This window comes from Thamnophis sirtalis, unplaced genomic scaffold, assembly GCF_051295495.1.
Source record: "Thamnophis sirtalis isolate CommonGarterSnake01/CBP01778 unplaced genomic scaffold, rThaSir2_p1.2 scaffold_3, whole genome shotgun sequence".
NCBI classification, from domain to species: domain Eukaryota; kingdom Metazoa; phylum Chordata; class Lepidosauria; order Squamata; family Natricidae; genus Thamnophis; species Thamnophis sirtalis.
In genome coordinates, this window is record NW_028261383.1 from 23,466,165 (window position 1) to 23,482,418 (window position 16,254).

The following is a 16,254-nucleotide window of genomic DNA, read 5'->3' on the forward strand; positions in this document are numbered from 1 at the left end:
GGCCCCCAGCTGCTCTGCCAGTTCTATTCTGCTTATCCTGACAAGCCCTAGTTGTCCCTACTTCCTGACTTTTTTCTCTCCCCCCCCCCCGCGTTTTTCTTTCTCCGTTTTTGTTGTTCGTCTGTTTGTTTGTGTTTTGTCGTTTTCCAGATCTGACCACCTTTTTCCGGAGGAGGGCCGGATGTCAGCCTCTGCTTTGCTGCTGCTTCAGCTGCCATTGAAACGGGGAGGGAGGGCATGGTATTTGGGAGGGGACTGCTAATTGTGCTGGAGGAAGATTCTGGAGTTTCTACTGCCCGTCTTACTGCGCATGTGGAGGAAAGTTCCCGCCAAGGCCAACAGCACCAACATTCCATCTTGGTGATGCCTTTCGAAATTATCTCAGACCTGACACTTGGGAGAATTATGATTGGACTGTGCATGGGATGCCAAGGGGTGGGGAATGGGTTATTCTATATATCATTTGCTTTCGCGCCTAAATAGACTTCGCTTTGCTACGCTTCTGTTCATTTATAATTAGTAAAAGTACACTTGATTTCTATCAATGGAGTCTTGTGGTTTTCTTTCCTGATTATCCAATGAAGAAGTGCTGACAAAACCTCTCTTCTAATACCCCAACACTTTATGACTGATTTCCTGTGGCTCCCAGGGTTTTAGGGCATGGCAGCAGCATCAGGCCACACACTCCAGGGGATCGAGATTCACTCCTGCTAGCCAGGGCTGCATCCAAGAGCATCAAACATCAAGCTTCATTCTTGGAGGAGGAAATTTTATATCTGCTAAATGCCCGGTGTAAATTCTGTAAATTTACTTGCACTGAAGTCTCCCATTAGGTCACACAGAGAGACATATACAGCAGGGCATAGAAAATGGAGCCTAAGAAGGATGGTCTGACTGCCTACATATGGTAGAAGAAATATTCCCCTCCCCCCAAAAAAATGTAAAGAAAGAAGCAAAAATAGAATAGCCCATCAAACCACATGGCCAACTCATCACCAGGCTAATCTTTTTAGAAAGACACCCTGCAATGCCATTTTTAATGCAGATTTAATAAGGCATGGATGGGGAGGATAGTGGATTTTGGTTCTGGACGCTGTTGTATGGAGATAAAAGAATAAAATAACTCAAAAGGGGATTATTCACCTATACTTTCAGTAGATCACAAATGAAATTCAAGCATTCTCTAAACTCAGCTTTTTTCCTAATATAGATTACCTTGTGTGCAATAAGGGATGGTTTATGCTTGAAGTAATGTCCACAGACTATCCAACTGAAAGATTTCTCTCGGGTGTGAGTCCTCTGGTGTATCACCACATTGGAATTATCACTAAAGCTTTTCCCACAGATAGGACATTAAAATGGCTTCTCTCCTATGTGAGTCCTCTGGTGTTTCACCAGGCTAGAATTATAACTAAAGCTTTTCCCACAGGTAGGACATTCAAAGGGTTTCTCTCCTGTGTGTATCCTCTGATGAGTCACTAGGCTTGAATTCTCAATGAAACCTTTCCCACAGATAGGACATTCAAAAGGCTTCTCTCCTATGTGAGTCCTCTGGTGTTTCACCAGGCTAGAATTATAACTAAAGCTTTTCCCACAGGTAGGACATTCAAAGGGTTTCTCTCCTGTGTGTATCCTCTGATGAGTCACCAGGCTTGAATTCTCAGTGAAACCTTTCCCACAATCAGGACATTTAAAGGGCCTTTCTCCTGTGTGAATCATCTGGTGTCTAACCAATCTGGATTTCTTACTGAAACCTTTCCCACAATCAGGACATTCAATGGCTTTCTCTCCTGTGTGAGTCTTCTGGTGTATCACTAGGTAGGAACTCTGACTGAAACTTTTCCCACAATAGAGACATTCAAAAGGTTTCTCTCCTGTGTGACTCCTCTGGTGTCTAACTAATTTGGAATTATCAATGAAACATTTACCACAATCAGGACATTCAAATGGTTTCTCTCCTGTGTGAGTCCTCTGATGAAGAAGCAGATGGGAATTTTGACTGAAACTTTTCCCACAATCAGGACATTCAAAGGGTTTCTCTCCTGTGTGCGTGATCTTGTGTCTCAGGAGGTCGAAATGTGTAATGAAACGTTTCCCACAGTCAGGACATTCAAAGGGTTTCTCTCCTGTGTGCATGATCTTGTGTCTCAGGAGGCGGGAATTTGTAATGAAACGTTTCCCACAGTCAGGACATTCAAAGGGTTTCTCTCCTGTGTGAGTCCTCTGATGAGTCACCAGATTGCTATGATGACTGAAAGCTTTCCCACAGATAGGACATTCAAAGGGCCTTTCTCCTGTGTGAATCCTCTGGTGTGTCACCACGCTGTAATTAGCAGAAAAGCTTTTTCCACAGATAGGACATTCAAAGGGTTTCTCTCCTGTGTGCGTGATCTTGTGTCTCAGGAGTTGGGAATTTCTGATGAAACATTTCCCACAGTCTTGACAGACATAAGATTTCTCCATTGAGTGAATCCTCTGATGTATTAACCAGGGAAGAATTATGACTGAAACTTCTCCCACAGTCAGGATATTGAATGGGTTTTTCTCATTGATGATTGCTCTGGTGTATCACCAAGTTGGAATTATGACTGAAAGTTTTCCAACAATCCGGACATCCAAAGCATTTCTCTATGTGAGTCTTCTGTTGTATCATCAGGCATGAATTGTGACTTTCTCACAATGAGGACATTCAAGGGGTTTTTCTTCTTCTTCTGGTGTCTCATGAGATGGAAATTTCTAATGAAGCTTTTGTGGCTTTCTTCTTGTGTGAAGATGCGTCCATGAACCACAAGGGAGCTGTTGTGATCATAGTTTTTGCCACATTCAGGTAATGTGTATGGCTTTTCTCCTTCGTGGAGCCTCTTGTGAATTATCAGCTGTGATTTACCATCTGTGCTTTTTCCACAATAGAACTTTTGCACAACTGATATTCTTGAGGAAGTCAAAAATATGGACAATGCCTTGTTTAGGGTGCTTTCATTCAAGCCGTCTTCTTCCTCACAGGGAGAGGCCTGTCTGTTCTATGTGGCTTTACTATGGATCTTTTCCTCCCAACAGACTTCCAGATATTTGCCGCTTTTACTGAATGATACATAACCTCCCTTCGCTTTTCATGTAATGTATCCTTGAGTTCTGCATAACTGCTTTCTTGATTTTTTCTCTTTGTCCTAAGCTGCTGGAGGAGGAACAGAACTATATGGTTTACTGAAGGAAATGGAAAATATTTTGATTTCTGGCTTGATATTCTTCCCTTTTCAACATTAATTGTTATCTATAGTTGTTCCAAGTGCTTTTATTTCCATCCAGTTTGTCTGTAAGAATCAAAGAATAGTGTACCTTTAATTGTTTATAAAATTTAATTGGTTAGAAATGATGTTAAAAAAGAAGAAAAGTATAAAACACTTTTGCTCATGAAGTCCTCAGCTGCAAATAAGAGCAGAAAATACTGTCTACCACCCCTCTGGTGACATCCCCACTCAAGTAGTCCTTACTTAACCTACCGCAATTAGAACTGATATTTCTGTCACTAATAGCAATAGCAATAACAATAGCAATAGCAGTTAGACTTATATACCGCTTCATAGGGCTTTCAGCCCTCTCTAAGCGGTTTACAGAGTCAGCATATTGCCCCCAACAAAAATCCGGGTCCTCATTTTACCCACCTTGGAAGGATGGAAGGCTGAGTCAACCCTAAGCCGGTGAGATTTGAACAGCCGAACTGCAGAACTGCAGTCAGCTGAAGTAGCCTGCAGGGCTGCATTTAACCACTGCGCCACCTCGGCTCTTCACTAAGCAGCTCAATCTTTAAGCATGTCCCATGACAGTGCCAAATTAGTGTACCTTTAATTGTTTATAAATTTTAATTGGTTAGAAATGATGTGAAAAAAGACGAAAAGTATAAACCACTTTTGCTCATGAAGTCCTCAGCTGCAAATAAGAGGAGAAAATACTGCCTACTACCCCTCTGGTGACATCCCCACTCAAGTAGTCCTTACTTAACCTACCGCAATTAGAACGGATATTTCTGTCACTAAGCAGCTCAATCCTTAAGCATCATGTCCCATGACAGTGCCAAATTACATCTGCTTCTCTGTAGTTGTTAAGCTAATTACTGTGGGTTGTTAAAGGCAATTTTATATGACTGTGACTTGCAATTTCCTGCCAGTATAACTACTGATTTTGCTTGTCAGGAGGTAGCTGGGAAGTTCACAAATGGGGATCATGAGTGTGGGATGCTGCCGCCATCATAAATGTGCATCTTTTGGCAGAACCCGGATTGTTGCAACTGCCTCTCCTGCACCTTGAAAACCACAGTCACTGCTGACATGCGGTCAAGGAACAAGTCCTAGGATTACCACAAATTTTATGGACCAGGTGCACATCTGCTTCTACTGTGCCATAGTAACTTTGAAAGCTCAGGGAAAAAGTGGTAAATGAGGACAACCTGCGCAACCAAAGATGGATTAAGCACAATTGAATCTGGTTAATACGTGGATGGGGAAAAAAATACCATATTTATTGGTAAGACATGGAAGTAAGAAAACTTGCAAATGTTATTCATCTGTCATTTTCAGTCAAAATCCACGTCTGTAACATGGATTACAAACCATATCAAGAGGGCAACATCAAGTTGTTATGGGAGACTTTAACTGTCCTGATATCAACTGGGAGACCAACTACAGCTAGTAGGAGATTGAAAAGATTCTTAATCTACTTAACAAAACAATTTTATCATCCAAAAGGTAGAGGAGGGAACTAGGGGAAAAATTGTACTCAACCTAATTCTTACTAATAGAGAAGCGATAGAAGGAGTTGAAGTTGTTGGAACGTTGGGCAAGTGACCATTTCTTACTGGAATTCAATATAATCCAAACACAAGCAATAGAATATAGTACATGAAGGAATCGAACAGGAACGCATCAAATGACACAAAGTTGGCAGGAATAGTCAACACCTCAGAAGCTAGGCTCAGGAGAATAGAATCTCGATAGATTAGAACACTGGGCCCTACCTAACAAAATGAAATTCAATGGAGGGGGGAAAGGGGATTTACACTTGTGCAAGGAAAACCAAATGTACTGGTATAGAATAGGTAGCACTTGGCTCAAGTAATAATTATGAGAGGAACCTTGAAGTCTTAGTGGACAATAATTTAGATATGGGCCAACTGTGTATTGCAGCGGCAAAAAAAAAGCCAATACAGTACTAGGCTGCATTAACAGAGAGATAGAATCATGATCATGTGAAGTACTAGTATCACTTTATAAAGTGTAAGACCACACTTAGAAAATTGCAGACAGTTTGGTCATCATATCATAAAAAAGATGTTAAGACTCTGGAAAGAAGGCAGAAAAGAGCAACAAAGAGGATTAGGGGGCTGGAGGCTAAAATATAATTAAGAGGTTGCAGGAATTGGGTATGTCTAGTCTAGTGAAAGGAAGGACTAGGGGAGACATGATAGCCATCTTCCAATACTTGAGAAGTTACCACAAAAGAGGGAGGGGCGTCAACCTATTCTCCAAAGCCCCTGAAGGCAGGACAAGAAACTGGATGGAAACTAATCAAGGAGAGAAGCAACTTAGAACTAAGGAGAAATTTCCTTAGACTAAGAACAGTGAACCAGTGGAAGTTTTTCCCTTCAGAGGTTGTGGGGGCTCCATCACTGAATACCCACAACCTCAGGAGGGAAGCCATTCCCAAAGAATCCCCCTTCACTTGGAAGAGACTTTTCCAATCTTCCCACTGGAAGGAAAATTGCAGCCACCAGTTTCATAGCGTGCAGCACCAGTGGGCTTAAATTCGGGGAGGGAAGGAACCTGCAGCAGCAGCAGCTAAGATGCTTCAGCCCAGTTGCTTCTCTGCTTCCAGGACTCTCCTCCCACCCGCCCTCAACTCACCTTCCAGCTGCTGCTTCGACCATGGGAAGAGCAAAAAAGCCGCTCTGCACACCACTCTCCTCATCTGATCCGGAACAGGAAGTTCAGCTGTTCCCAAATGTCCTTTTTTCAAACGGCAATTCGACTTTCTTTCTACTCTTCCCGTCGCTTTCCAACCTTTCTAGCAATTCAGTACTCGATGGTTTTAACTCCTTTAAGCTCAACCGCAGGTATTATCCGCTTTCTGGGCACAGATGATGCCTGTTTGACCACCATCTCCAGATTGGAGGCAGAAAAAAAAAATCTTTCTCCATTTTCTACCTAAGGCGCTTGCAACAAGTTTCCACTGATTAAATGCTATCAATCCGTTTAGCAAGTGACCTTTGCAACTTAGCCTAGTGAAATGGGATGCTGCTTAGCTTAGCTCCTCGTTGTGACCCATTAGAAATATACTTGTGTGTATGTATAAATTTAAATTTTAAAAAAGCCCTGAGAGGAATGAAAGAAACTGAAACATCTCCTATGTGTTGGGAAGACAGAATTACATTATCTCACTCCCACATTTATTGAAATGCTGCCAATAGCCATTTCTTTCATTCTCAAAAGCTATTTAAAGAGCAGCACAATGCTTTTTTAGAAATGAAACATTTTCCACCGTATAATTTGTCTCACAGCTCCAAAACCAAGGCTGTTGCAACAAATTTGTCAGCATGTTGGTGGTGCTACCACCGGGGTAACAAGCAGGCACCTCCAAGAAGAAAAAATCGCAGGATGTTGAAAGAAAAATCCATCTGGTTCAGTTCCAAGCCAGGAAAGAGGCTCTGGAAATGAAATGGAGGTTAGCTGCTTAGGAAAGAAGGTCAGTTTATTGAGGAGCAGAAGCACAGCATGCAGTTCTGGGACAGCTGACAAATTAGCTTGATGAGTGCAAGGATTTTTATACAGTTTACAGTATTTTGTAATGTTGAGGTTTCCTTTGTGGGTTTTATTATTTGATTATTTTTACTTGTTTTCCAAAGGCTCATGATGGGTCTTAATTAGCACTTCCAATCCTGTCAGACATGCGTAATTGGTTTTATCCTTCTATCTATTGCCTCTAGCCTTCCTTCCTTAATGGAACTGTATTGTTTCCACTTTTTTCCATGACTGGGGAGAAGGGATGTCCTGTCCTTAATCCCATTACCTGGAGGTGAAGGTATTTTTCTTGTGAATAGGCTGGCCCAGGATTTCTTAATGAGCATCTGCTGTAGGCTATTAAGAAAGACAGGAAGGGGGGGGGGTGCTTTCTGCCGCTAAGAAAGTGTTTCCCCATTTCTCCTTTGGAGAAAGATAATATTCTACCTCTTTTAATATCCCTCAAATATTTCATTCTGGGGGGGAATTCCCACAATTTCCCCCTTTTGCCCAACCTATGAACCATTAAAATGGTCTCTGTACATTCTATATACCTGGCAGACCATGAGGGATATTTGCCTGGCATCTTTCCTTGGGGTCTATTGAAATGGGAGGTGATTTTGCAGGCTACTGGGACAACGGTGGAGGGAGCAGAGGATTCTCATGATTATGGCAGTGGCCCCCAAAAGGAGTGTTTTCCACTCAGGAAGGGCAGAAGTTCTTTTAAATAGAAATGTGATTTTCTTTGCCAATTCTTTTAAGATGTCTGATGTCACCTTCTGTGAGCTTTTAGTCAGGTTTAAAGCAAGCATATGTCCCAACATTCTTTGCAGCCATGATTGTGTCTTAGTACATAATCAAAGGCTGCCCATTCCCAAGGATTGTTTTCTGATCCTGCCTTAGTTTATTGCATCCAGGATTTGTGAGGCCAAATTAAGATCAGCTAGTGTGCAAGCCAGGCTATGAATATTTTTGACGTTGCACACTGAGTCCTGGGATTCCTACTAATGCAGTGGATAACCAGTGCAAAATATTTTGCTTTACTGGGCAACTGGTCAGCATCATTTGTGAGTCACAATCAGGACGGGATTTTGAAATCTCTTTTCTGCTACCTCTTTAGGGAGGAAATTGACTGAGGGGGCTCTTCCACTCCATGGAATTGGCAGCCGGGTAGGACTACTTGGGTCTTAGTGCTACAGAGCAAGAACCAGCCAGGGGAAGCTTTATATCAGGGGTCCTCAAACTAGGGCCAGCGAGCGAGACACAGCCGGTCAACACAATATATCCAGGTCACGCAGTGGTGGGATTAAGCCCCGCTCCCTCATTTTCCATCCACTCCTTGTGTTGGCGGCTTTTCCCACCACCCTCAGCATCCTTCCTTCAGGCATCAGCCTTATATAGACCTTGCAGAATCTGGCCACAGATCTACGTAATTCTGCTCATTACTGCTCGCAAATGTAAGGCCAAAGGGCATGGATTGGTAGGTGGGAGAGGGCATGCTGGCAGAGGGGTGATGCGGTGGGTGGATTGACGTGTGCAGGGTGGTAGGGGAGCGTGCAGGAAATCGTGACTTCGGAGCCCTTCCCAGGTGTTTCCTAAAACTGCCCTGCCCTGCATGGGAGACCGTGGCATTGGAACCTTCAATGGGTGTTCCCCAAAACCAGCCTGACCTGCACAAGAAGTGTGTGGCAGATTGCACCATCGGACCGTTTCCTGGATGTTTCCCCAAGCCAGTCTGGTTTCTGAGGGAAGGGCATGGGAGATTGCAGCATCGGAGCCCTTCCCTGGTGTTTTCTGAAGCCAGCCTGGCCTGCAAGGGAAGTGTGCGGAAGATCGCCAGCCAGACGACTCTGGAAGTGATGCATTGGCCACTCACGGGCTGGATGCAGGGCCTGAGGTTGGAGTGGAGGGAAAACAGGCAGCCCCTGTGGGAATGTTGCATTGGGGCACTGTGTGCTCTCCAGCCTCTTGCCCATCTCTGCTTCGATGAGCCAGAAAGCCATTGGAGTCTTAGCCTGTGCCTTTCAGGCCGGCCTCTTGGTTTCCACGGTGGCTTGGACCATCTGTCGCACTCTTGTCCTTCTGTCTACCTGGGGCCTCGCATCTAGCCCGCGACTAGGGGATGCATCGCCCAGTGCAGCACTTTTCTTTGAAGCCAACCTGCTTGCCCACCCGCTAGCCGGACTGGCAAGGAAGTGGCATGTCACCTTGAAACCATCCTTATCGTCCTCCTGCCTGGCCACAAACGTTTGGAAACAAACAGAGGCTGCTGGTTGGAGCAAGGGAGCTGCAGAGCTGGGCTCCCACGGTTGCAAGTGCCAAGGCAAAGGTAGAAGAAATGGCTGTGTGGCTGTGGCGGAAAAACCCAGAGCAACACCAAGCAGCGTGGATGAAAAGGTCCAAGCGAGGCAGCAGCTGATCTCAGCGGTAACTGAACCCACCGCACTGATTTTCTCCTTACACCAAATGGCTTAATGGACTCAGTTAACAGGGAAAGCATCTGCCGCCTCACTCGCACCTTCTCATCCAAGCTCTCAGATATTGCACTGACTCTTTCCGCCACAACGACCCACTTTTCTTCCAATTCTAGCTATGCATTGGCATAAGCAGTCACGGGAGGTGAGCACAACAGTTTTCTTGCTCCAACCAGCAATCTCTCCCATGTCAAAAAGCTGGCAGCCGGGCAGTAGGAGGCTAAGGACAGTCACGGAACAAGTGCTAGGATTACCGCAAATTTTGTGGACCAGGTGCACGTCTGCTTCTACTGTGCCATAGTAACTTCGAAGGCTCAGGGAAAAAGTGGTAAATGAGGACTCCCTGTGCAACCAAAGATGCCAATAGCTATTTTTTAGGAAGTGCTGGATTAAGCACAATTGAACCTGGTTAATACATGGACGGGGCAGGAAATACCATATTTATTGGCAAGACCCGGAAATAAAAAAAAAACTTTTATTCATCTGTCATTTTCAATACACGTGTGGATTACAAGCTGTATCAAGAGGGCAACTTCAAGATATAATGGGAGACTTTAACTACCCTGATATCAACTGGGAGACAAAGTCTACAGCAAGTAGGAGATTGAATAGATTCCTAACCAACTTAGCTGACAAGTTTGTCATCAAAAAAGAAGAGGAGGGAACTAGAGGAAAAACTATATCAACCTAATTCTTACTAATAGAGGAGTGATAGAAGGAGTTGAAGTTGCTGGAACCTTGGGAGAGTGACCACGTCTTACTGGAAGTCAAAATAATGCAAACACAAGCAACAGAATATAATCCAACAAGTGTCTTAAACTTTAGAAGAGCTGATTTTAAGAAGTTCAGAGCCTAAGCAAAATTTCATGGATTAAAATCCTAAAGGAGAAAACAGTGCAAGGAGTGTGGGAAATACTGGAAAATCTATATATATAAAAACGAAATGCCACTCATGCATCATCACAAAATCTCCAGAACCGTAAAGCCCCCAAAACTGCAAATGAAGCAAAAGAACTGCAAACACCTAGAAGCAAGCAAATACATAACCAGAAGTCAACATGGGTTTTTCAAAAGCAGATCGTTCCAAATCTATATTATATCATTCTTGCACAACGTGCCTAAATTAGCAGACCAATCAAATACATTGTATAATTGGATTTCGAAAGGCAGTTGACAAAGTAGTAACCTACTTCTTGGTAAATTAGAAAAATGTGGGATAGGTACATCAATCCACACAGATGGATTCATAACTGGCTGACAAATCACACTCAAAGTGTATTCCTTAATGGGGCTATATCTATATGGAGAGAAGTAAGCAGTGGGTACCCCAAGGTTCTGCTTTAATACTCTTTAATATCTTCATAAATGCCTTTGATGAGGGAGTCGAACCGGAACACATCAAATTTGCAAACAACACCAAGTTGGCAGGAATAGTCAACACGTCAGAAGCTCAAGATAGAGAATCTTGATAGATTTGCACACTGGGCCGTACCTAACAAAATGAAATTCAATGAAGGGGAAGAAAGGGCTTTACGCTTATTCAAGAAAAACCAAATGTACTCGTACAGAATAGGTAGTACTGGGCTCAGGTAATAACTATGAGAGAAACCTTGAAGTCTAGTGGACAATCATTTAGATATGGGCGAGCAGTGGTCCAAAAAAGGCAATACAATAGTAGGCTGCATTAACAGAGATAGAATCAAGATCATGTGAAGTACTAGTACCACTTTATAAAGAGTAAGACCACACTTAGATAATTACAGACAGTTTGGTCACCATATCATAAAAAAGTTATTGAGACTCTGGAAAGAATGCAGAAAAGAGCAACAAAGAGGATTAGAGGCCCGGATGCTAAAATATAAAGAAGGGTTGCAGGAATTGGGTATGTCTAGTCTAGTGAAGGGAAGGACTAGGGGGGACATGTATTCAAAATGTTTCTCTCCTGTATGAATCCTCTGGTGTCTCACCAGGCTGGAATTCTTAATGAAACCTTTCCCACAGTCAGGTCATTCAATGGGTTTTTCTACTGTGTGAGTCTTCTTTTGTCTAACCAACCTGGAAGTGTGACTGAAACCTTTCCCACAATCAGGACATTCAATGGCTTTCTCTCCTATGTGAGTCTTCTGGTGTCTCACCAGGATGGAATTATCACGAAAACATTTCCCACAATCAGGACATTCAAAGGGTTTCTCTCCGGTGTGAATCCTTTGATGAGTCACCAGGCTTGAATTCTGACTGAAACCTTTCCCACAGATACAATCAGGACATTCAAAGTTTTTTTCTCCTCTGTGCATGGTCTTGTGTCTCAGGAGATGGGAATTTTTAATGAAACCTTTCCCACAATCTGAATATTCATAAGGTTTCTCCCTTCAGTTTTTCATGTATTGTATCCCTGAGTTCTGCATAATCTGCTTATTCCTTCTTTTGGCTATCAGCTGCTGGAGGAGGATCAGAATTGTATGGTTTTATGACAGAATGGAAAATATTCTGATTTCTGGCTTGATTTTCTTCCCTTGTAAAGGTTGCTTGTTATTTTCAGTTGTCCAGAGCGTTCATCGCCATCCTTTTTGTCTGTAAGATTCAAATAAAAATGTAACTTTAATTGTTTATAAAATTGTTAGAGATGATGTGAAAAAAGAAAAATAGTATAGACCATTTTGCTTATAGAAATCCTCAGCTGCAAATAAGAAAAGAAAATACTATCTACAACCCCTCTGGTGAAACTCAACTCAAGTAGTCCTTAAACTACTGCAATTGCAACTGATATTTGCATCACTAAGCAGCTCAATCATTAAGCATAATGTCATATGACAGTGCTAACTTACATCTGTTCCTCTGTAGTTGTTAAGCAAACTACGGTGGGTTGTTCAAGGCAATTTCATATGACTGTGATTTGCAATTTCCTGCCAATATATCCACTGATTTTGCTTGTCAGAAGCTAGCTGGGAAGGTCACAAATGGGGATCATGAGTGTGCGATGCTGCGGCCACCACATATGTGCAACTCTTGGCAGAACCCGAATTGTTGCAACTCCCTTTCCTGCACCTTCAAAACCACACACTATTGAAGTGTAGTCACGGAACAAGTGCTAGGATTACCGCAAATGTTGTGGACCATGTGCACATCTGTTTCTACTGTGCCATTTGTCTGAAATATTTGGTCTCCTGTTTGATCAGGGCGTTGGAATAGAACACCTGCAAGATCCCTCCCAGCTCTGTCACAAACCCTCCAGTGATGGGAGCACCCACAACCTCTGGAGGGAAGCCATTCCCAAAGAATCCACCTTCACTTGGAAGAGACTTTTCCAATCTTCCCATCGGGAATAAAATTGCAGCCACCAGTTTCACAGCTTGCAGCACCAGTGGGCTTAAATTCGGGGAGGGAAGGAACCTGCAGGAGCAGCAGCTGAGATGCTTCAGCCCAGTTGCTTCTCTGCTTCCAGGACTCTCCTCCCACCCGCCCTCAACTCACCTTCCAGCTGCTGCTTCAACCATGGGAAAAGCACAAAAGACGCTCTGCGCACCATCTCCAGATAGGAGGCAGAAAAACACCCTTCTTCAGTTTCTACCTAAGGCGTTTGCAAAAGGTTTCCACTGATTAAATGCTATCAAGTGGTTTTTTACTTCCAGCAACTGATCTTCATAACTTAGCCTTAAAATGGGATGCTGCTCAGCTTACGAAGATTAGCTATGTCCCAAGCCCTAAAAGTTCATGAAGGTTTTCTAGAATTACACTTCAGCTTTCTTATGGGTGATTCTCAGTGGAGATCAAAACCTGTCAGCCTCTGCTTTGCTGCTGCTGCGGCTGCCATTGAAACGGGGAGGGAGGGCATGGTATTTAGGGAGGGGACTGCTAATTGTGCTGGAGGAAGATTCTGGAGTTTCTACTGCCCGTCTTACTGCGCATGCGGAGGAGGGTTCCCGCCAAGGCCAAAGGCACCGACATTCCATCTTGGTGATGCCTTTCGAAGTTATCTCACACCTGACACTTGGGAGAATTATGATTGGACTGTGCATGGGATGCCAAGGGGTGGGGAATGGGTTAATCTATATATCATTTGCTTTCACGCCTAAATAATCAGACTTCGCTTTGCTACGCTTCTGTTCATTTATAATTAGTAAAAGTACACTTGATTTCTATCAATGGAGTCTTGTGGTTTTCTTTCCTGATTATCCAATGAAAAAGTGCTGACAATAAGCGAAGTCTCACACACACCCCACCAGGAGTTTCAACCTACCGTGGGGGGTGTACTCACAAGAAGGAACGAAGAAAATGTCATTGCGAGCGAGCGATGAAGAGGAGACTGAAGGGGTAACTGCAGACCCATCTTTACCTGAAAGGCTGGCTGGCCTAAGAGTGGAAGAGCCTGTGGTTCGCCCCCGATGGACTTTGGGAGTTGGGCAAAAAGAGGATTCTGAAGAATTGGATGCAGGAGTTACCAGAAGGAGACTAAATTACAACCTTGTGCATACACCTCTCATAAACTCACGGACATTGAGAGACGTTGGGCGATCTGGGAGAAAGAAGCGTTTGCTGTTCGTTGGGCTTTAGCCACATGGCGCCATTTCCTGGAGGGCGCTAAACACCCGTTTGAGGTGTGGACTGACCATAAAAATTTGGAGGCTTTGAGAACTCCCAGGAGACTCTCCCCTAAGCAGATGCGCTGGGCTCAACATTTCAATCGTTTTAATTTCACCCTGAAATACATCCCGGGGGGGAAGAACTTCATGGCTGATGCTTTGTCCAGACTCCCTCAGTACAACTGCTCTAAGCTCAGCGTTGTCCAGCCCGTTGTTCCCATGTCAAGCTTCGCTGCTCCTGTAGTTACTAGACAGCAAAGACGCTCTAAGGTAGACGTGTCTCAAGATTTTCTTTCCAACCTCAAGAAGGCCCTTCCTCAGGATGATTGGTTCCAGCAACATCAAAGTGAATGCACCATGAGGGATGATTTGCCATGGATTGGGGCAAAACTTTACGTCCCTACCTCTCTTCGTCTGGTTGTCCTCCAACGGGCTCATGATTCCAAGTTAGCGGGGCACTTTGGATTCGTGAAGACGCTGCATCTTATCAAACGGCAGTTTTGGTGGCCCTCTTTGAAAAAGGACATTGAACTTCATGTTGCCAGCTGTCCCGTTTGTGCGGCCACTAAAAGCCTGCCTGGAAAACCACAGGGGTTGCTCCAAACTGTAACTTGCCCTGTCGCTCCGTGGAATGAGATTTCTATGGACTTCATTGTCGAACCTCCTGAGAGCCAGGGGCACACAGTCATATGGGTGGTTACTGACTTATTCTCCAAACAAGTTCATTTTGTACCTTGCCCAAGGATTCCTTCTGCGAAGGCCCTCGCCAAACTATTCATTTCTCACATTTACCGGTTGCACGGAGTGCCTGAGCGCATCATTTCGGATAGGGGTGTGCAATTCACCTCTGTGTTCTGGAAATAATTTCTTAAGCGTATTGGCTCCGCCCAGGGCTTAAGCTCTGCCCACCACCCTCAGACTAATGGGGCTTGTGAGAGGACTAATTCTGTTCTGGAGCAATATTTACGTTGTTTCATCAACTACCAGCAAGATGATTGGGTGGACTTGTTGCTGCACGCGGAGGTGGCTTATAATAATTCTGTACACAGCAGCACTGGTTTCACCCCTTTCCAAGTGGTGTTTGGCCAGGACTTTGTTCTTATTCCTGAAGTTCCTCTTGAGCAGCCACAGGTTTCCTCGATCTCTGACTGGAGTGAGCGTTTACGGCGTGTTTGGCCTTTGGCGCTTCGTGCTTTAGACGCTGCGCATCGCAAGCATAAGAAGCAGGCTGATAAGAAACGTGCTGCACCTTATGAATACAAGGTGGGAGATCAAGCTTATCTATCCACAAAGTTCCTTCAAACTACACAAAAATCCAAGAAGTTGTGGCCTAAGTATGTGGGCCCATTTCCCATCATCAAGGTCATCAATCCTGTTTCGGTTTGCTTGCAGCTGCCCAAGCACCTCAACCGTGTGTATCCTGTTTTCCACGTTAATCTCATTAAGCCTGTTCGTTTTTCGTCTTTACGTCCACCGGTGGATCCGCCACCTGCCCCCCTATTGATTGATGGTGAACAGCATTTTGAGGTTCGAGAAATTTTGGACTCTCACAAACGGCGGAACCGAATTCAATACCTGGTGGCTTGGAAGCATTTTCCCCCGTCACATGCCGAGTGGGTGGATAAGTCCCATCTCCGGGGGCCCCAGCTGCTCTGCCAGTTCTATTCTGCTTATCCTGACAAGCCCTAGTTGTCCCTACTTCCTGACTTTTTTCTCTCTCTCCCCCCCCCCCCGCGTTTTTCTTTCTCCGTTTTTGTTGTTCGTCTGTTTGTTTGTGTTTTGTCATTTTCCAGATCTGACCACCTTTTTCCGGAGGAGGGCCGGATGTCAGCCTCTGCTTTGCTGCTGCTTCAGCTGCCATTGAAACGGGGAGGGAGGGCATGGTATTTGGGAGGGGACTGCTAATTGTGCTGGAGGAAGATTCTGGAGTTTCTACTGCCCGTCTTACTGCGCATGTGGAGGAAAGTTCCCGCCAAGGCCAACAGCACCAACATTCCATCTTGGTGATGCCTTTCGAAGTTATCTCACACCTGACACTTGGGAGAATTATGATTGAACTGTGCATGGGATGCCAAGGGGTGGGGAATAGGTTATTCTATATATCATTTGCTTTTGCGCCTAAATAGACTTCGCTTTGCTACGCTTCTGTTCATTTATAATTAGTAAAAGTACACTTGATTTCTATCAATGGAGTCTTGTGGTTTTCTTTCCTGATTATCCAATGAAGAAGTGCTGACAAAACCTCTCTAATACCCCAACACTTTATGACTGATTTCCTGTGGCTCCCAGGGTTTTAGGGCATGGCAGCAGCATCAGGCCAGACACTCCAGGGGATCCAGATTCACTCCTGCTAGCCAGGGCTGCATCCAAGAGCATCAAACATCAAGCTTCATTCTTGGAGGAGGAAATTTTATATCTGCTAAATGCCCG

At 44.3% G+C, this 16,254-nt stretch overlaps 1 protein-coding gene across 1 annotated transcript; it reads right to left on the reverse strand.

Moving 5' to 3' along the window:
• Positions 1–1,054: 1,054 nt before the first annotated feature.
• LOC148047603 (uncharacterized) lies at positions 1,055–2,879 on the reverse strand. The gene has a single exon (XM_087708411.1). The coding sequence runs from the start codon at positions 2,461–2,463 to the stop codon at positions 1,354–1,356; it is 1,110 nt and encodes a 369-aa protein (XP_087564537.1). The 5' UTR covers positions 2,464–2,879; the 3' UTR covers positions 1,055–1,353.
• Between the last annotated feature and the right edge of the window lie 13,375 nt (positions 2,880–16,254).